At 39.2% G+C, this 22803-nt stretch overlaps 1 protein-coding gene across 1 annotated transcript in view; it reads left to right on the forward strand.

Moving 5' to 3' along the window:
- The window catches only part of CCDC169 (coiled-coil domain containing 169), a 61567-nt gene that overhangs the window by 19811 nt on the left and 18953 nt on the right, over window positions 1-22803 (forward strand). Inside the window, exons 5-6 of the mRNA XM_070049015.2 lie at window positions 15798-15896; window positions 16048-16101. Coding sequence (XP_069905116.1) covers window positions 15798-15896; window positions 16048-16101 — 153 coding nt within the window. The remainder of the gene's footprint in view (window positions 1-15797; window positions 15897-16047; window positions 16102-22803) is intronic.

Below are 22803 nucleotides of genomic sequence, written 5' to 3' on the forward strand. Positions count from 1 at the left end.
ATTTCCCAGAGACTACCAACTACCACCTACAGAATATAAAATAGTCTGGGTACCTCCTTCTTGATAACCTGGCCCCAGCCTAGATAGAGAAATTGGATATCACTGACATGGAGAATCCAGCAAGTGCAGCTGTGATGTAGTGAAATCCTTTATAGCATATCTAAGGAGCACTCAAATGGTCCTGTTACCTCAGACACTGAAACATAGTCATTTTGGCAAAAACCTTTGTTTTTCTTGACAAATTTGTGTCATTCTTGATGAAAGTGGTTTTCTGAGAAGTTTAGATCTGGAAACAGAGAATTATACATGTGTTTCTCTTCAGCAAAGGACTAAAGAAACAATAAAACATCTAAAAGAGGGGCCAGTGCTGTGGTATAGTAAGTTAAGCCTCTGCCTGTGGCACCAGCATCCCATAGGGGCGCTGGTTCATGTCCAGGCTGTTCCTATTCTGATCCAGCTCTCTGCTAATAGCCTGGCAGTGGAAGATGGCCCAAGTGCTTGGGACCCTGCACTCACGTGGGAGACCTAGAAGAAGCTCCTGGCTCCTGGCTTTGGATCAGTCCAGCTCTGGCTGTTGAGGCCATGTGGGGTGTGAACCAGTGGATGGAAGACCTCTCTGTCTCTCTGTCTCTCCCTCTCTCTATCTGTAGCTCAGTCTCTCAAATAAATAAATAAATCTTAAGAGGAAAAAAAATGAAGAAAGGAAAGAGAAGAAAGTCCAGGCTCTTGTGAACTGTTGTCTGTCTTCTCTGGGCAGACACCCAGCAGAAGCATTTGGATTTTGTTAAATGATGGAATCCAGGAGGAGTTTGCCAAAAAGCACTGGCATTCAAGAACCCCGCTAACAGGTCAAGAAATTTCTTCTATCTAAGGATAAAAGATACATCAAGTCTTATTCTTTGATGGAAATGAACTCTATTTGTAGAAAGCAAACATATTTGTGCAATACAAACTTTTTTTTTATTTCCCCGTAAGTTTATAATTAAAGGGCTAGAATCAGTTGCTTTTGAAGGCTGAAGTAAGAATTCAAATACCATGTGTAAATTTTCTGACTCTTTTTTTTAATTTTATGTAAGTTATTCAGGTTTTATTTATTTCATATATATAGATTTAGGAAATTTCCTGACTCTTTATCCTTCTTATGGGTTGTTTGATCTTTAGGAATAATAACCAAATGAAACTAATGTCATTTAGTCTGAATACTAATTTTGAGTAACATCAAATTACAGATTTTCCTATGGTTAACAAAAGGATGAACACTATTTTTTTAGCACTATATGTAATTTTTAGGAATGCTATTTGACAAAAAACATATGAAATGTTAAATAAATTATTTTCAAACTGGGTCATGAAAGTAGACTTGATTTTAGTGTTTGGGAAAAATTAATTTCTATTTTTTGTTCTGACACAGGCTGGTTTGGAGCCTTCAACATTTTTGATGAAGTTCATTTTTTTCTCATCTGAAAGTGGTACAGACAATATATCACTTTGAAAGTGTCTTTCAGTGGTATCACTTGTTAAAATTTCATTGTAACAAGATGAATCAGTTGAGGGTGGCATTGTGTTTCCGAGAGAAAAGTATAAACAGTTAAGGTGTTAGGTTTTGTTTTTGTTTTTGTTTTTGTTTTCATGTACAGGAAGGATTTGAGGTTCTCAGTGCAGGGTTGGTGCAGTGGTGCTAGAATGCCCACAGGTACCTAGGTTCCTCCTGGCTTTGCACCCTGTCTGTCCTTCAGTAAGTAGTAGCTTTTGATCTGTGCTCATACCTAAGTGCTGCACCTCTATACATGAAATTACATTTTCACATTTTTGTTCAAACAAGGAAGTAAATGAAAGGAGATGGGCAAAGGGGAAGGCCTGTCAGGCTTGCTTTCCGTCAAAGGGTTTTCCAAAATGCTGCATCCATCAGTTTCCCTCCCTGTTTCCTTGATCAGGACTCTGCCATGTGACCACCTTCGTAGGTGAGAGAGCCTGGGAAATGTAGTGCTTTGTTGAGCATAAGTAGGATGAAGGGGAGAATGGATATTGAGTATGCAATTAGCTCTGTCTGCCACTCAAGTTCATTTAAAATGAAGGTCAAAAATATGCATTCATTTGATATTATTTGGAACATAAGAGGTAAAGAAAAAGAATATCATAGAATCAAACATATCTACTATTGATGGTTATTTTTTATTTAAAAAAAAGTAAGTCACCCAACAAACAAAGGAATGAAAATGATTACATTTAGTATTTTTTGTTGTATTTTTTCTTTTTTAAAAAAAATTACTTGGGGGAGAGCCAGAGATACATCACTGTTACCACTGCCTCCCAGGCTCCGCATTGGCAGGAAGCTAGAATTGGGAGTCAGAACCAGGATGCAAATCCAGGTACTTCTATATGGAATGTTGACATCTCAACCAGTATCTCAACCATTTGTTATAATATACAGGTGGAGTTGAGTTCTGTTTTGTTCTTTTCCCTGTCTCCTTTGCTATGATTCCTTTTCACAGGAAAGAACTATTATAGATTTGGAATATGTCATCAATTTTTATTTCTATGTATATTTTATGTGCATTGTCTAAAAATACTCATAAAATATGCTGTACATATCATTCTATTACTTGATTTTTTTCTCTATGCTAATACATAAAGATCTAGTAATACACAAAGATCTAATAATTTTCACCTGTCATGTGGTATTCCATTATATGCATTACCATCATCTATATGTTTATTCTATAATATACATTGAAGATTGTTTAAAATCTCATGATGACAAGCATTGCCAAAGGAAATGTCCTTATATATGTGTCCCAGGACAAAGTGTTTTAGAGTTGGCAAACTTTTCTGTAGAGGGATGTATAGTAAATATTTTCAGTTTTGCAACCATTTGGTCTTTGGTCTCCATTGCAATTAGTCAGCCTTGCTGCTTTAGTCCAAAAAGAGTCATAGATGATACCTATTAGGTGGACAATATTCTAACCAGTCTTGGTTTACAAAAACAGGGAGTGGCTGGATTTGTTTTTTAGGATGTAGTCTTTTACCCTCTGCTTTAGGGCAGTGGTCCTTAAACTTTGTTAATAGAATCACTTAGCATGCTTTATAAAAATGAAAAGGCTAGGCAGATGCTGTCCTTCAACCAGCTTGCCACCTCTGTATTCTTTATTAATCATCAGGTAATTCTAATATACACCAAAACCTGAAAACCATTGCTCTAAGCATAGATAGTTGTAGGATTTTAAAATCACGGATTATACACATTTTCAGATTTTCATATATGATGAAGTCTCTCTGTATTGATATAGCTAAGGACATCCCAGATCTATAGTTAGTCCAGTATTTCTGAAATAAAAAAGAGGGGGCATAACATTATAAAGTAGTAACCCCTATTTCTCTATGCTTCTATGCATTCCCCCTTGCTTCCCAACTATACCCAGAAAGCTTGGCTCCCTCAGGAACACCCCTCACCCACTGATACATTCTACCAATAAGATGCACAGAGTATGGGGTCCTTTTTCCAAAGCTGACAAGACTGGTTAGCTGGTCATGGGAGGCCTGGGGCAGATGGCACTGTAACACAGAAACATTATTTAGGAAAATACTTCATCTTGGGGCAGGCACTGTGGTGCAGCAGGTTAAGCTGCCACTTGTGTTGCTGGCATCCCATGGTGGTGTCCCAGTTTGAGCTGTTGTGCTTGGGGAGGCAGCAGGAGAAGGCCTACCTTGGCCCCCACCAACCTTAAAGGGAGACCAAAACTGAGTTCCTGGCTGCTAGCTTCCACCTGACCAACACCTGGCTATTAAAGCCATTTAGGGAGTGAACCAAAAGATGGAAGATTCTCTCTCTCTCTCTCTCTCTCTCATATTTCAAATAAATAATCTTTTTTTTTTTTTAAAAAGGAGAATACTGAGTTTCAGACATATTTGGAGGACTTTTGACTAATATGTAGAAGTAAATTCAAAGGAAATCAAGTTGCTGAAATTCCAGTCCATGTATTATGAATGTAACTTTATGTAGTAGCATTTTAAGGAATCTTAAATTGATTAAAACTTAAGACTCATGGAATAAATCTTTAAAAGGGGGGGGGGGCAGCACCGTGGCTCAGCTCACTGTGGTTAACGCCCTGGCCTGAAGCGCCGGCATCCCATATGGGTGCCCGTTCAAGACCCAGCTGCTCCACTTCTGATCCAGCTCTCTGCTATGGCCTGGGAAAGCAGTAGAAGATGGCCCAAGACCTTGGACCCCTGCACCTGCATGGGAGACCTGGAAGAAGCTCCTGGCTCCTGGCTTCAGATGGGTGCAGTTCTGGCCATTGCAACCAATTGGGAAGTGAACCATAAGATGGAAGACCTCTCTTTCTCTCTCTTTGCCTCTCCTCTCTCTCTCTGTAACTCTGACTTTCAAATAAATAAATAAATCTTTAAAAAAAAAAAGACTCATGGAATGGCTTAGTATATGGTACCATCATTGAAAAACATACTCAGATGAATGTGTTCAGGCCATAAGTTTTTTTGATGGATTCACTTTAAATTCAAAATTTTGGTGAATTTATAAACTTGGAATCCTGGGAAAATTGGTCTGTCTGCAGGTTAATCCTTTGATGAATTGGCTTCTTGAAAAATTAAGTTTTGGACATTTTTCTAGCTTCCCTTAAGAAATATGTTTCTCCCATAGGACAGACCAGAAGACCTCTCTCCTAGCTTTGCTTGATGAGAGAAGCTTGAAGGAAGAGATGGTTTTGTGCCTTACAAAATTCTTTTAAACTGTTGGGTCATTTACTTTATGATGTACCTGACCCTTCATGGAAACAAGCTTTTCTCTCATATTGTTCTTTATATTGGTCCATTTTCTGTTCCACACTCTGACTTCCATCATCCTGATCACCCGTGACACTTTCCTGTCATTTTTATTTACTATGGACATTTCTGTCCTTTATTGTGGTTCAGATTCTTCTTTTAGTTATGTTGCCGCATGGGGCCCAGGTTCTCACCACACACCCTCTTTTTCATGCTCCTGCTGGACTCACTCTGGTCATTTCCACCTCCAGAACATTTTAGAAATTTTATTTTTAAAATTACTTGTATACATTTTAGAACCTGATAGCTAGGCATTAAAATTAATGGCCCCAGAGCACTATCTATAGCCATAAGTATATTTTATCTAAAGTAAAGTTAGTGAAATAAGCCACCACTTGTGATGCCAGCATCCCATATTGGAGTGCTAGGTTGAGTTCTGATTCCTCCGCTTCTGATTGAGCTTCCCGCTAATGCATCTGGGAAAGCGTGGGTCATGGCTCAAGTGCTTGGGTCCCTACCACGTATGTGGCAGACTCAGGTAGAGTTCCTGGTTCCTGGCTTTGGTCTGGCCCAACCCTGGCTGTTATAGCCATTTGTGGGAGTGAAGCTGTAGATGTAAGCTTCCCCACCCCACCTCCCATCCTGCCATGCCATTCTCCTTCTCTGTCTGTCATTCTGCCTTTCAAATAGATTAAATAAATAAATCTGTAAAATAAAATGTCCTAAAGCTATGTATCACATCTATAATAAAAGCATTAGTGAGAGGATCTTGGCAAAGAAGTGGAATTTCCAGTGCCCATCTGGCTTTAGTGGATCTGTAGAATCCATGTAGGACTTTCTCCTCAGGTATTCTGATACAGACATCACTAGGTCTGTTTTTTCCAAAGTTCAGAACGGTCAGGCTGGAGACAGGTTTGCAGCTTTAAATCAGAAAAATTAGATTTTATATAAAGTTTAATAGCAGTTTGTCCACAAGGGGGCACTTGGTATTTAACATTCAGGATGCTGTATTTCATTATTGCAGATGCCTTTATTGAAAAGTTCTGTTTATCTGGGAGCTGTGATGAACTAGATTATATTCTTGTCTTTTTTGCCTGTAAGCATTCAATTGAGTGCTTTTTTTTTTATTTAGCTCTTTTTCCAGTATATGTTCTTTAGTATATCAATGACCATTGTGTATGTATGGTTTTTGTTTTGCCTTTTAAATAATGGCTAGTAGAGCTTCATTACTTAGAAACAGATGAGTGAGACTTTTTTATTTTTTAGTCCTAAATATATTTTATTTCAGTTGTGGAAATAGTGTCCTGAAATTGCCTGTTCTTACTCTGTTGTATCAGTGACCCTTTAAAGGCAAATCAAATCAAGAATGTAGGTGAAATATGATGCTGCTTAGAATGCAGAGAACTGATTCATGTCAAAAACAAAATATCTCTTTCATGATGGTAGAATTAATTTGTGTGTGTGTGTGTGTGTGTGTTTCCTTTGGTTAATTTTTAGTAGAGACTTCAATTTAGATATGTCTCTAGTTTGTCTTTCCAGGCTGTGCTTTCTAGCATGTGACCATTGATTACATAATCAGGTAAAGTAGCTCCTTGAGAAGATTAAGAATATAAAATTAAGGGTCTTGAAATGAATTGGAAGTGATAGGATGAGAGAATCTGTTTCTCTGATAAAATCTTCAGATAACTTATTCTTCTAAAGTCAGTAAAATTAAGGAATCAAAATTTAGATTAGCTAAGACTTAGAGTTGTTGTAGTATAGTTTTACAATTTCTAAGGATTTCTAGTGTGTATAATAATTTTACAAATGGATAATTACAAATATCTTGCTGCTGATGACCACGGGTAGTTAATAACTGGTGCAGTTTTTGTGAAATCCAGAGTGTGTTCTTGTCCTCTCTCCAGGATAATTAATTTTTATTCTGGACTTATTTCCATGAGATTGCCACAATGAAACATCCAGATTTCTTGAGTTCTTGTATAATTTCTAAGTATAGTGTCTCTAAAAGGCAACTCATTAGGAAGCAGGTGCAGCAGAGGGAGGGTGAGGTGGGTCTCAGGAATTCTGGGCCACACCAGCTAGAAGTGCTTGTGGCCACAGTGCTGAGGCTAACCAGAGAAGATAAAATACATTGCATCACAATGTTGAGCTTAGAGGGAACAGACAGATGCAGACTTGGGAGACAAGTGTTGTGTTAGAGGCAGAAGGTGGTAATGAAGGAAGTCAGAGCACAGGATGAGGGATCCACATCTGATCTAAAGCTACTGCTGAATACATTTTCTACATGGTACTTATTAGGTTTATGACATTAACACATTATACAATGTTTTTAAATAAAATTATTTCAACTCAAATGATAGAACTGTTTGTAATTCATAGTTTTGAGTACAAAATTATCAAATAAATAAAGATAAATCTTTTTAAAAAATAGGCATCCAGGGCTCTACTCATATTTTTAGATCTGGATATGATATTAATTAGCAGAAAATGATCATTGCTAATCGAAATGAATGGATAAGATTACTAGAAAAGGAAATCTCAGTATGTAAGAGATTTAAGTAAGCTTTTGAAGGCTACCTCCTGGAAGAATAGTAATTAACTTGAAGTTGAGGGAGCAGCAACAAAGTGCCCATAGATAGGGATACCATAAAACAAGGTATTGGCTCTTCAGCCCTGCTTAGAATTTGGCAGACTTAGTCACAGAAGAAAGTTAGGGCAAGAATAGAACTGAAAACTGAAGATCATTAAACATATATACATGGAACAGTTAGTTACTGGGTCCCCACTGTCACCCAAGTAGCCAGGATACGCTCCTTTAATTAAGAGTATGTTTTCAGGAGAAATGACAGTGCCGTAGCTCTCTGGACTTTGGCACTCTTGTAAGGTCTGAGGATGATGGACCAATTGAAAACATTCAGTCCGAATAATGTAACTCTCATCTCTCTTTCCCTGCCCTATCCCCAGAAGAACATCAGCTAGCAGTAAACCTTACAGGGTAGGATACAGTAGGATTCTTCAGTTGAAATACTGTGAACCCTTAAGACAAAACAGTTAGTGAAGGCCCAGATAAGGCACCTCACAGACTCCTCACAGCACAGGAGGATTAATTGACTGAAGACTCCAAGTGCTGGGCTTGGAAATCCATTGCTGCTTTTGTGTCAAGACCACACTTCCAACAGGCTGTTCTCTTCCCATGATCAAGTGCTAAGGCAGACCATTCCTGGGAAACAAGGGACTCCATTGTTGGCTGACTTTGCTGTAGGTTCCTAGGTGCCTTTGCTAACTTTTTGTAGACTTCATTACAGTCTAGAATGCTTCTATATCCAGCCAACTTTCCCTCCATCTCCCCAGCACTAGGGCTTAGATTTATGTTGCAATCAGACTGCTCTTCTGGCCCCTCCTGCTCCTTCTGATTTAAATGGCATGGTTTTTGCAAATTTGATTTAATCTCAGTGTCTGCTTCTCAGAAGGCCAGGTCTAAATCTAGGAGTACTGAGTATGATAGGAGAAAAAGAGATAAGACGGGGCTCTGTAGCTGGGTCACTCACTGGCTGGCAGAGAATCTTGCTCTTTTTGATAGATGTGACAGCTGTAGATCCTGGCCCAGGGTGTCAGTTCAGTTACTGAAAATCTCACTGATGGTCACCATTGAAAATGTCCTGGTAGAGGGGAATAATGTGGAAGAAGCTATAATGCTGGCACTCGGAAAATGTGGGGTTACTGTTTTATTGATAGCCTTCATAAGGATAATGAGAGACTGGAAACTGCTAACAAACATGTGGTATCTAAATGTGAAATGAGACAGCTTTGCTCGTAGCTTCTGTATACCAGTAGTAGAAGGATGCACACAACAAAACAGCAGGCTGAGATCCTAAATGTGAAAGCTTTAGAACTCTGGAGATGTGTGAATGCTCAGCCCCGGGAGCTCTGTTGTGTGAAGGGCAGGGCTGTGACCGTGTGATCAGGGATCCTGAAAACTGTGATAGAACATCTGGAAAGATGTTCCCAAGAATGTTGACCCTAAAATTGCCCCTGGGCTCTCTGAGCATGCGCAGTGGTACATCCTTCTCTAGTAAGGGCTGATGTCTCCACTGTGCTAGAAAATGCTGCAGAGGCTCTCCCCAACAAGGCAATAGGTGTTCCACCCACCAGGAGCTCTCCCTGCCTCCTCTCCTAGCTACCTTTTTTTTTTTTCTGGAAGATTTTTTTCCCCTAGAGACCTTTTATTTAAGGAATACAAACGTCATGTATTTCTTAAGTACGACTTTAGGAACATAGTGATTCTTCCCACTGTGCCTGCCCTCCCACCCCTCTTCCTCCTACCTCTCCCATTATTTACTAAGATCTATTTTTAATTAACTTTATACACATACTCCATACTAAGTAAAGAGTTCAACAAATAGTATTATAAAAAAAACCCAAAACTGTTCCTTAACAGTCAAGACAAGAGCTGTTCAAAGTCATTGCATCTCAAAGTGTCAATTTCACTTCCATAGAGTACCTTTTAGGTACTCTATTAATTATCACAGATCAGGGAGAACACATGGTATCCTGAAAGATTTATTCATTTATTTGAAAGGCAAAGTTACAGAGAGAGAGAGAGAGAGAGAGACAGAGAGAGACCTTCCATCTGCTGTTTTACTCCCCAAATAGCAATGAAGGCCAGGGCTGGGTGAGACCAATGCCAGGAGCTTCATCTGGGTTTCTCATGTGAGTGACAGCAGCCCAAGTACTTGGACCATCCTCCACCACTTTCCCAGGTGGATTAGTGGAGAGCTGGATCGGAAGCAGAGCATCAGGGACTTGAACTGACACTTACATGAGATGCCAGTGTAGCTGATGGCAGCTTAATCTGCTGCCCCACAATACTGCCTCCTCCCTCCCTTTTTTCCCCTCTCATTTTTGCCAGTTGTATGCTCTAGCCTACATTGATCAATATCTTTTAAAAGCTTGTGAAGCCTTCATTGTTTGTGCTTCACATGTTGGCATTAAATCTCATACTGCCTCGAATTTTAACTGCTATTTTGTACTTTTTTGTATGCATTCCTAGCATTTTGAATCTTAATCAGGTAATATTTAATATAACATACTTTGTATTCTAGTGGGTTATTTGTAAGCTTAGAGTGCATTTTTCCATTTAAACAATAGTTAAAGGGGTTAGAGTCTCTTTCATTTCTATAAATGTATTATAGATATAAACAAATTATATTAACAAATGACATCACTGTCAACTAAGCTGGGAATCCTTGGGATAAGAGATCCATGCATCATAATTTTGAACTGTTTCCATTACTGTCTGACTATCCCTCAAAAGTTCTTCATACTTCAGCAGTTTATTTCATAAAGGTTTAATTTTCTATGAAATAACACAGTTTATCCTCTTAAATATGTTTGGCTTTTTTTCATTTTCTTCTGGAGCAATATTTGGGGGAAGGGAGCTGGAAGCCTTTCATGTTGCCAGTATGTAATTAATTTTCAAAGATGAATTACGCCTGCCTAAGAACTATCAGCCGATTATGTTTTAACAAGTATGTTAAATATGCGTTGTGTAGAATCATCGCTTCTGAGGGATTCATTTTATCATATGGCCATAAGTTGCCATTTTAGATGACCTAATTGTCCTCTTAATACAAATTTTAAAACTCTAATAATTATTAAAAAGTATCTAAGAAAAGATAGTTTAATGAATTAGTTGTGTATCAGGAAGGCATGAGCTCTAAAATACCTTGCAATTTTACTTTGTGAAAATTTAAATCAACTGTTTCCGTTTTTCTTTGTTTCTTTTAATAGATGTAGTGACCTAGATCGTAACCATCAAGAGCTGAGAGAATTTTACTTGAAGATTTGTAAATTTAATTTGTGAGAATATGAGAAATAATTGAGGTTACAGGAAATTATCAGTTATTAGTTTAGGGATTAAGTTTTAAACCAAGTGTGTTTAAAGCAAATACGTTATTGCTCTGGTCCCTGGCTAGCCCTTTTTTCTACTTTCCCACCAGTATGTTGGGGACTTGAGTGTAAATAATTCAGTCAATGCTATAGCCTCACAGTTCCGTGAACTGCAGAATTCCACTAATCTTTCCCTTCCCCACTTTCTGCAACCTAGAAACCATGGCCAAACCCAAGTCATTAAAATCATCTTTGTAGAGAGCACATTATTTTGATTTGTTCAGCATCCCCCTGCCTTCTTCCAGAACAAAACTCCCTTTCTTCCAAACATTGCATTTTGCCCCATATTTCAAACATATGTTTTATAGTGAAGAAGTTTTCACTGCTTTTTGTGTGAGGACCTTAGATTGTCCAATCATAATATCTCATCTGCACTCATCCTCTTCAAAATTGGTTGATTCAGGGCTAGGCACAGATAATGGACTTACAATGAAGTGGTTCTTTTATACAGAATGTGGAGTCCGGAACATACTTCCCAGATAGTATTAATTGTGTAAAGGCACTACAGTGGACTAGCCAGTAAACATCAACCCTCACTCCTCCTGTCACCCTTTTTCTTTTTACTCGGGGCAGGGAATCTTCAGGTTTTCTTGACTGAAGTCTTGAGCCATGATTAAGAGCATGTTGAGGCTGGCGCCATGGTTCGCTTGGGTAATCCTCCGCCTGCGGCGCTGGCTTCCCGGGTTCTAGCCCTGGTTGAGGCGCCGGGTACTAGTCCTGGTTGTTCCTCTTCCAGTCCAGTTCTCTGCTGTGGTCCAGGGGAGCAGTGGAGGATGGCCCAAATGCTTGGGTCCCTGTACCCGCATGGGAGACTGGGAGGAAGTACCCGGCTCCTGGCTTCAGATCGGCGCAGCTCTGGCCGTTGCGGCCATTTGGAGAGTGAACCAATGGGAGGAAGACCTTTCTCTCTGTCTCTCTGTCACTGTCTATAACTCTCTCTCTCATTGACTAACTCTGCCTGGCAAAAAAATTAAAAAAAAAAGAGCATGTTGAAAGCAAGACTTGAGTTCGTAGCTGTAGTTTAAGGCTAGTAGCATGTTCATTCATTTAAGTATTGTAATTAATCTTCGTGGTGCATATTAAGAGTTCTAGACAACTGGTCAAGGCTGATATGAAATTGGATCTAGCATTATATCAATATATTATGTATTCTCCACACCCAGAAAGAGATGGAGGTATTCATTATTAATTAGGTACTGGCACAATGATGCGAGTGTTTATTATTTATGCAGTGTTGGCACTCTGATGGTGGTATGTTCAAGTAGCATTATGTGACATTCAGGCTGATCTTAGAAGATATTTTTATTTATTTCCTTTTTGTGTAAGGATAGGATCATATTGCTTCTCAAAGGTTGCACATTTGGTAATCTTGACACTTTGTCCCTATGCTGATGTATTGGCAGATGTTATGATTTGAATGTAGTTTTTCCTCTCTCAAATTTGCCTTGCCATTGTGGCATTGTTGGGAGGTGGGATCTTTGAGAGATGAAGAGTTCATTAAGAAGAACCTTAGTTTGTGAAAAACTAGAGTGAGTTGTTATAAAGCAAGGCCACCACTTGTGTTTTCTCTTCTGCACATGCCTACGTTTCCACCATGTCTTAAAGCAACACAAGTGCTATACAAATGTAGCCGCCTCACTGTGGATTTCCAGCCTCTGCAATTGTGAGCTAAATTAAATTTTTCTTACACATTACTCAATTTGGGGTATTCTTTTCTAGCAACAGAAAATAGACTAAGATACCAGGGGAGGTTCAAATGTCAACACTAATCACTCTGGATGACAAATTTTAGTTGGACAAAAACTGCTATTCAGGATGGGGAATCATTTTATTGCCAAGGGCCATTTGAATATTTACAACATCATTCATAGGTCATCAAGATGATCAACTTAAAAATTAGCCAGCTTTAGATTTATTGAATTTCGAGTTCTACCTGCAGTTGCCTTGGCAGGGCCAGACCAAATGATTCTGTGGGCCTTATGTGGCCCATAGGCTGGATGTTCCCCACCCCCATTCTCTCTATGTATAGTCTTTCTGAAAAAATGTTCACATATAAAAGTCTCCCATGGGGGGTACCTCTTAATGGGGTTCTCGGAGTGTGAGTAAAATGTAAGGGTGATTAATCAACCCATAAATAAACCATTCTGTCACTTGCATCCGTCAGGTCCATTGGACTAAAACAACCTCATGAATTTATCTGAAGTGACAAGTGTAATACAGTAAGTTCCAATAGAAAGTTCCCAAAGATATGTTCCAATGTCCAGTCCTGTAATCATGGGGAAGGCAGTGGGGACATATCTAGTAATAAAGAGCCCAGCTTTCTATAGAGTAGGTGGAATTTGCCTAGTAGTGAATGTTATCCCATAGATAAGATTGTCATTTTTAGCCCTTGTTTATATTCCTGTGGAACTGTGGTCTTCTACTTTTCATTTATTGAATATTATGGTTAGTGGTAAATTAAGCCTTTGATTATAGAGTGGATTGAAATTATGTCTTTGCAAGAATAATGAAGGGAAAGGAAGGGACAGAAGGAGGGAGATTAGGGGAGGGAGGGAAGTATGGTTATCTTCTTAGAACTATACCTATGAAGTACATGAAGTCTGTTCTCTTTATATTAATAAAAATTTAAAAATTAATAAAACATGGAAAATTAAAAGCCTTTTCTCAGTACAGATAATCAGAGAAGAGACTATTAAATTTGACATGAATTATGAAAAATAAGAAAGAATTTAAAAAACCAAATATTTTTAACCTAGGAAAAAATCTTCTTCCCTCAGAACTAATAGATTACCAAAGTATGTTGCTGGCTGAGGTACCATAGGTAGGAAAGGTAAAACTGTAATCAGGGACACGCATCAGGATGAACTATTGCTTCTTTGAGGGTAGAAAGCAATGTATGTAATCAGTTTACCCCCAAGATGCTGTTTCTCTCCTTGAGAGGTGGGACCATATTAAGGGCTCATGTTGGTGTCTCTTGCTGGCAGGATAGACACTGAGCAGCACCATTACTAGAACCACCTTGGTGAGAAGGAACCCATGCTGTTTAGCCATTGCAAAGTCTACATCTTGTGTTGGTTACTATGCTCACAAACTCATTATCCAAGTACTGGGATGAACAAGGACTGACACTGGATGATATTTCCTGACCAAGTCATTGATCCATTGGATTAATGGCTCCACTAGAGTGGGCACTTTATAGTGAGAATTCTTGTGCAATGTAGAGATCTTACCCTTTGTTCCCACTTCCATAGTTTCACCTATATGCCTCTCTACCGGGCCTCCTTGGCCCCAGTTATCAAGTCTGTTTATGTTTCCGCCCTGCAAAACGTGATGGTCAGGTAGAGGGAACTTAAGATTATTGAAAACTTCTCCATATTTCTATACTCATATGTGGTTCCCAGGAAATGGCATACATCTAGGTCCTCTCAGAAAAGCTAATGCAGATGCAATAGGTTGCTCTTGGGCAAAGTAACATTCAGAAAACAACGTTCTAGAGTTTGTGAGAGATACACTGGCATAAAAAGGAGAAAATATGAGAGCAGAAAAATAAGATTATTCCTCAACCTAAAGGAATAGGAAATAAAGTTGATAATCAGAGGAATTGTGAGACTATTAAATAGTAGGACAGTTATAGAAACCAAGACTTCTGTTCAGATAACTCTTATCATAAATAGCTGAATTTTTTACCTGAAGGTTTGCTCACATTTGTTTAACAAATTGCTAAGAAATTAATGTAACTCAGGTTTGGAATACATTTCAATTGTGCATTTCTCCAACAATTCATAATTTTATGTATGTACAATGTTATTGCTGTGAATCAAAATAGTCCACTCCATTTCCTTTTTTCAAAACACAAAAAAAAACAGGTTTTATTTATTTATTTGAAAGTGAGTTACAGAGAGAGAGAGAGGAGGGAGAGACGGAGATCTTCATCTGCTGGTTTACTCTCCAAGAGGCTGCAATGGCCAGTGCTGAGCGTCTGATGCCTGGAGCCAGGAGCTTCATCCAGGTCTCCCTTATGAGCAACAGGGGCCCAAGCCCCTAGGCTATCTTCTGTTGCCTTTCCTGGGCCACCATCAAGGACCTGAATTAGAAGTGACATAGCGGGGCTGGCACTGTGGCATAGTGGGTAAAGCTGCTGTCTGTAGTGCTGGCAACCCCTCAGTTTGAGTCCCAGCTGCTCCAATTCCAATCCAGCACTCTGTATGGCCTGGGAAAGCAGTAGAAGATGACCCAAGTTCTTGGGCCCCTGTACCCACATGGGAAACCCAGAGGAAGCTCCTAGCTCCTGGCTTCAGATTGGCCCAGCTCTGGCCGTTGTGGCTATCTGGGGAGTAAACCGGCAGATGCAAGACCTTTCTCTTTCTCTGCTTCTGTCTCTGCATCTCTGTACTCTGCCTTTCAAATAAATAAATTAATGTTTAAAAAAAAAGGAAGAAGAAGTGACCATAATTGGATGTTGGTGTCATAAGGCCATGGTGTCATCCGCTATACCATAATGTCAGCCCACATTTCCACTTTTAATGAAAAATGATCCATAAGCTTTTTCCTTTATATTGGGATATGTACTGTCTCATTCTTGTAAATCTCTGAAGTAGTTTTCAGGAGGAAATAATTGACAAAGTATGAGTATACAGTTAGAAATAATATATAGTCTTTAAATGTCTTTGCTTACAACTTGTTAACAATGATAGCAATGGTAAGAACAGACACATATTAACTGTTTAGCATGTATGTTCTTTGGAGTAACTGGTTTTGTATTCCAGTTTCCAGTGCCAGCTCTACCTTTTATTAGCTGCATGTCTTTGGGCCAGTTATATAACCTCTGTAAGCTGTGACTTTTTCAAAAGTAAAGTGGAAATAATAACCCATCTTAAGAAGATTAAATTAAGTAATGTATGGGAATCACTAAATACAACACATGACATTATTTTGGGTTCAGTCAATATTATCACTATTACTTTTAAAATACATAGTATAAAATTATGAATTAGTGAAGAAATTGATAGTCATTTCTTATGGTTGTTTAGAACATGAGTACATATAAAATTTACTATTTATATTTTCAGGAATCTTTAAATACATTACTTAAACAGCTAGAAAAGCAAAAGAGGAGTCTTGAGAATCAAGTCAAAGACTATGCACTTAAATTGGAACAAGAATCAAAGGTTTGCTCTTACTCTGTTTTAAGTAGTTTATTTGAAACTGCCATGCTGGGTAACTGGTACCCAGTGTTACCTATAAACCTTAGCTTACTAATAGACTTTCTAATATGGCTAATCTTCTCTTATGTTGCATTCTTTACTTTGTTTCATGCAGGCTTACCACAGGACCAACAATGAACTCCAAATATACCTTGCTGAGATGTCTCAGGTAACTTTTTTTTTTTAACTTTTATTTAATGAATATAAATTTCCAAAGTGCAGCTTATGGATTACAATGGCTCCCCCCCCCCATAACTTCCCTCCCACCAGCAACCCTCCCCTTTCCTGCTCCCTCTCCCCTTCCATTCACATCAAGATTCGTTTTCAATTCTCTTTATATACAGAAGATGAGTTTAGCATATATTAAGTAAAGATTTCAACAGTTTGCACCCACATAGAAACACAAAGTGAAAAATACTGTTTGAGTGCTAGTTATAGCATTAAATCACAATGTACAGCACATTAAGGACAGAGGTCCTACATGAGGAGTAAGTGCACAGTGACTCCTGTTGTTGACTTATCAAATTGACACTCTTGTTTATGGCATCAGTAATCGCCCTAGGCTCTTGTCGGGAGTTGCCAAGGCTATGGAAGCCTTTTGAGTTCACCGACTCTGATCATATTTAGACAAGGTCGTAGTCAAAGTGGAAGTTCTCTCCTCCCTTCAGAGAAAGGTTCAGGTAACTTTTAACTTCCACATTCCAAGGGTTCTCCCTTACTGTTGATTGTTTTTCATTTTTCTAGGGTTTTGTTTGATTTTGTAGATAAATAGATATTGGAATTATGGGAGAGAAGACATCAAGGTTTTTTATTTTTAACATATTTATTATATTTCTTTGAAAGGCAGACTGACAGGAAAGGAGGGAAGGATGGAGGGAGATGAGTACAGAGAGAGATAGAGATAGAGAGAGAGAGAGAGAAACTCTTTCATTGTTGGTTCATTCTGCAAATGTCCACAACAGCTGGAGCTGGGTCCAGGTCAAAGCCAGGAGCCCAGAACTCCATCCAGGTCTCCCATGTGGGTGATAGGGACCCAGGCACTTGGGCCAACTTCCGCTGCTTACCCAAGTGCATTCACAGGGAGCTGGCTTAGAAGCAGAGCAGCAGGACTCAAACAGGCACTCTAATACTGGATGCTGGTCTCCTAAGATTGTATGCACAACAATGCTGGCCCCAGTACCAAGATTTTTTTTTTTTATTTGACAGATAGAGTTAGACAGTGAGAGAGAGAGACAGAGAGAAAGGTCTTCCTTCTGTTGGTTCACTCCCCAAATGGCCGCTACGGATGGAGCTACACCTATCCGAAGCCAGGAGCCAAGTGCTTCTTCCTTGTCACCCACGCGGGTGCAGGGGCCCAAGGACTCAGGCCATCCTTCACTGCCTTCCCAGGCCACAGCAGAGAGCTGGACTGGAAGAGGAGCAACCAGGACTAGAACCAGGCGCCCATATGGGATGTCGGTGCCGCAGGCAGAGGATTAACCAAGTGAGCCACAGCACTGGCCCCAGCACCAATGTTTTTAAATATGAAGTGTGAAAATGGAAATATATAATTTTCATTAAGACGTGAAAAGGAGACAAACAGTTCCCTAAATGAGATTATTTTGCATATTTTTATTGTTTTAGTTTGATTCATAATTACTAGACTTCAAATAGATAAGACACTATCTCTCTACTCCCATGAAATTCAAGACACTTCACTTCATAATTAGGCATAGGAGGACCAAAGATAGGTATAGTATTGATACTTGTAGAAATTATGTACTTATAAATACATGACAGGGAAGTGATGTGTAAATTATGAAAGATGTTGCATATGTTTTCCACGGTTGTTCATTCGTATTTCATTTATGTTGCTCATTCATATTTTGTTTATGATGTTGTTAGATATTATAGAGTTTTGATATCACAGTTATTTTTATTTATGACTTCTGATCTTATTGTTTAAAAGACCATGTTCATTCCAATGTTTCATAGCATTCACCACACCTACTTTTAGCATTAATGTGACTTAATATTTGCCACTTAAATATTTAAACCCTATTAACTTTATTTTGGTATATGTTTAAGATTGGGATATGAGTTCAGTTTTCAATATGTGTTATCCAAACAGCAGATGGATATATGAATCTCAGGAAATTCCAGTTGGATTGGAAATACAGATTTGGAAGTCAAAATTATTAGCATATAGATAGTAAAGTCATGTGAATGACTGGCGAATGTATCAGAAAATGCAGGTCAAAATGAAAGATAGGCTAGAGTATAGTTATGAAGAGCTTCCACAGTGATGGTCAATAAAACAAGAGCTAAAAGGAGTATGGAAGTCCTCAAGAGACAGGTAGGTTAGATGAGCATGTGACAGACCTTGACACAGGTAGGTTAGATGAGCAAGTGGATGAACTTGACGTGAAGGGTAATCTGATGTCGCTGACCTAGAGCACTCACTGGGGAGACACTACCTCTTCCTGAGCACAGGTATCTTTGCAGCTTTACTCAGACTGTGTATAGTAGTCTACTTGGGATATTAAACAGTTCCACTTTGTTTAAGGTCTAGCTCAAATACTACCTTCTTTATGAGGCCAGGACATGATGAGAGACCACAGACCACAGAGCCATTCCAAGGCTGGGTTTGGATTCTAGCTCTGCACTTATCTGTGTGACCTTTCTGGTTCTTAATCTCTCTGCACCCTTCCTTCCCCACTACCTGCCCCAGAAAGAAAATACCAGTAGCTGACATTAGTGTTAGAGACTTTGTCAGTGTTTAGAGATATAATGTGTGTGAACTCTCTAAGATTCAGTAAATGGTGAATATTTTTTCCTGTTTTTCTTTCCTGATCTCCCTAGCACCCTCTCTTTGTGACAGGGCCATTCGTATTTCTACTTGCCTTATGCTTCCTCCTGTCCCTTATTGCTGATACAGCTGTTTGCTTCACCCAGCAGCAGGCTCCTCCCTGAGGTCAGACATAGTGCCTCTTTCTTTCCATTCCCTTACACTTAAAGGTAAGGAGGGGCAAACAGTAAATGTTCAAAATTTTTTACTGAATTAAACATAATTTGGAAATTTATGTTGATAAGGGTAAGCCCGAATCATTAAGACAAAAGTTATATATAAAACAAATCGAAGGATTTTTTTAAGGTTAGAAGGAAAGTCTTTTGCCCTCAAAGCATTCATTTATCTTTGTTTATCTGAAAAAAATCATTTGGGTAGAATAATCCTATTCTGACTATTCAGGATCACTGAACACACAATAAACGCCTATTTTAACTGCTTCCCAGGAAGATGTTAATCCTATCCCCAGTATAAATGTTAATAAGGATTTCATTCTAGAGTGAATTGTTAATCTTTATAGTCAAGGACAGTCCTGACCATGTAGATACTCCAGTGACTGGAAAGGTTAATGGATGAGTTGCAGTTTTCTCCATGCTAGATACATAAATAATTGATTATTTGGTAGATAACTAGAGCTATTTGCTGAGTCTGCTGTTTATACTTCTGCTGCCGCCTCCATGGCTTTGTCTCACTTGAGATTCACTATTTTGATGGAAACTGAGTTTCTCATCTCAAGATTCCTCTACTTTGCACACTGTGCATACAGCATGGTTGGTGCTTTTTAAGAATATATAGGTGGCCGGCGCCATGGCTCACTAGGCTAATCCTCTGCCTGCGGCGCTGGCACACCGGGTTCTAGTCCCGGTCGGGCGCCAGATTCTGTCCCGGTTGCCCCTCTTCCATTCCAGCTCTCTGCTGTGGCCAGGGAGTGCAGTGGAGTGCAGTGGAGGATGGCCCAAGTGCTTGGGCCCTGCACCCGCATGGGAGACCAGGAGAAGCACCTGGCTCCTGGCTTCGGATCAGCACGGTGCGCCGGCAGCAGCACGCCGGCCGCGGCGGCCATTAGAGGATGAACCAACAGCAAAGGAAGACCTTTCTCTCTGTCTCTCTCTCTCTCTCACTGTCCACTCTGCCTGTCAAAAAAAAAAAAAAAAAAAAAGAAAAAAAGAATACATCGGTACTCTGCATTACTTGAAAGTCAAATAGAAAGATTGGCTAGAGTACATAATAAGCACAGGCTTTAGCTTCTATCCCCATAAACAGAGACTTTTTTTTTTAACTTTTATTTAATGAATATAAATTTCCCAAGTACAGCTTATGGATTACAATGGCTTCCCCCCTCCATAACTTCCCTCCCACCCGCAACCCTCCCCTTTCCCACTCCCTCTCCCCTTCCATTCACATCAAGATTCATTTTTGATTCTCTTTATATACAGAAGATCAGATAAACAGAGACTTTTAGCAATGGATCTGAGAGATCATCGAATAAAATGTTGATTTATAGGTAAGTTCTGTTTTGTTGTCACGTAGTTTTTAATTATGCTGCTTATTCTCCTTTCCTGAGATTTATTTAAAATCTATCATTTCTAGTTCCATCCTCTGAAGAATACAGAAGTATGCACTCACTCCATTATAGCTTTTCAAATGTTTGAAACAACTCTGTATTGCTACAGTTTGTTTTGATTTTTGTTTTCTGAGCTACACTATTAAATTGCATTAGCCTGCAAATCAAAACCATAATGAGGTTTCACCTCACCCCAGTTAGAATGGCTTACATACAAAAATCAACCAACAACAAATGCTGGCGAGGATGTGGGGAAAACGGGACACTAATCCACTGTGGGAATGCAAACTGCGTGACTCTTATTCATCACCACCGGAGAATTAAGCAGGCTGCCTGCAGTTTGCCTTGGCTGAGGAGGGGAAGTGCGCCACCTGCCACTCAGCCTCCCAGGGGGACAATCAGACGCGCGGTGGGGAGTCCAGTCGAAGCAGGATCTCACTTTATTGTAAAAGGGAGGTGTTTATATAGCTGCAGTACAGAGCAGATGCGGGCAAGGGGTGGGGTGATGTGATGCAAAGGGGTTTTAGTCACTCTTATTATACTACCTTAATGATCCTTAGGCAAAAGCGCCCTGGGGCTGAGTCCTTTATCCCCAGGGATTTGAAACTTAAAGACAGGTTTTCAAATTAGAGGCAGGCTTAGGAAATTCCTCTAGTCCTCTCCAGATTCAGCCTCCCCCACAGCAGACTGGTAAAGCCACTATGGAATTCAGTTTGGAGATTGCTCAGAAACCTGAATATAACCCTACCATACAACCCAGCCATACCACTCCAAAGGAAATTAAATTGGCACATGAAAGAGCTGTCTGCACCCCAATTCTTATTGCAGCTCAATTCACAATAGCTAAGACATGGAATCAACCTAAATGCCCATCAACAGTAGACTGGATAGAGAAATTATGGGATATGTACTCTTTAGAATACTATACAGCAATAAAAAACAATGAAATCCGGTCATTTGCAACAAAATGGAGGAATCTGGAAAACATCATGCTGAGTGAAATAAGCCAGTCCCTAAGGGACAAATATCATATGTTCTCCCTGATCGGTGACAACTAACTGAGCACCAAAAAGGAAACTTGTTGAAGTGAAATGGACACTATGAGAAACAATGACTTGATCAGCCCTGTCCTGACTGTCGAGGAACAATTTACTATTTTATTCCTTTTAGTATTTTTTTTGTTCTACTTAATACTATTGGTTGAACTATTTAATTAACACACAGTTATTCTTAGGCATTTAAATTTAACTGAAAAGTGATCCCTGTTAAATATAAGAGTGGGAATAAGAGAGGGAAGAGATGTACAGTTCAGCACACGCTCACTCGGACTTACCCCTAACGGTAGAGTTAGAAATGTGCCAGGGGATTCCAATACAGTCCCATCAAGATGGCCCATACCATGTACCCTTTGCCATCTCACTAGTCATACTGATCACTTTGATAGGATTAAGTGTCAAACGGATCACATAATCAAGACTAGTGTGTGCTAATACTAACTGATAGAATTAAAAAGGAGAGAACGATCCAACATGGGAAGTGGGATACACAACAGACTCATAGAATGGCAGATGGCCTAAACAGCACTCTGGCCTCAGAATCAGCCCTTAAGGCATTCAGATCTGGCTAAAAAGCCCATGAGAGTTTTGTAGTCATGGAAAGCCAAGACACTGTGGCAAAAAAAAAAAAAAAAAAAAAAGACTTAAATGAAAGATCTCTGCGAGTGAGATCCCAGTGGAAAGAACAGGCCATCAAAGAAGGATGTACCTTTCTCTGAAGGGAGGAGAGAACTTCCACTTTGACTATGGCCTTGTCTAAATAAGATCGGAATTGGAAAACTCAAGAGGCTTCTATAGCCTTGGCAGCTCATGACAAGAGCCTCAGGTGATTACTGACATCATAAATAAGAGTGTCAATTGTTAAATCAACAATAGGAGTCACTGTGCACTTACTCCCCTTGTAAGATCTCTATCTTTAATATGTTGAAATATGTGAATTAATGGTAAAACTACTACTAAAACAGTACTCTCTACTTTGTGTGTCTGTGTGGATGCAAACTATTGAAATCTTTATTTAGTAAATACTAAGTAGATCTTCTGTATATATAGATAATTGGAAATGAATCTTGATGGAGAATGGGATGGGAGAGGGGGTGAGAGATAGGATGGTTGCAGGTGGGAGGTAGGTTATGTGGGGAAAAAGCCACTATAATCCAAAAGTTGTACTTTGGAAATTTATATTTATTAAATAAAAGTAAAAAAAAAAAAATAATAAATTGCATTAGCCATTGCTCAGGACATAGGTTCCAGAGTGCCCAGGAATTTCTGTTGCATTTTTGTAACTGTTTTGTAACTATTCATTTAAAAATGGACTCCCAGTTCTAGACCTAGTACTTGAAATATAACTTCAAAAATAATAGCTATCAAAGACTTGTCTCTACCACACCCATTTTTCTTCTCAGCTGCCTGAGCAGTCATTCTGAA

This window comes from Oryctolagus cuniculus, chromosome 9 (genome assembly GCF_051225735.1).
Source record: "Oryctolagus cuniculus isolate XC-2025 breed Fujian yellow rabbit chromosome 9, ASM5122573v1, whole genome shotgun sequence".
In the NCBI taxonomy this organism is placed as follows: Eukaryota; Metazoa; Chordata; class Mammalia; order Lagomorpha; family Leporidae; genus Oryctolagus; species Oryctolagus cuniculus.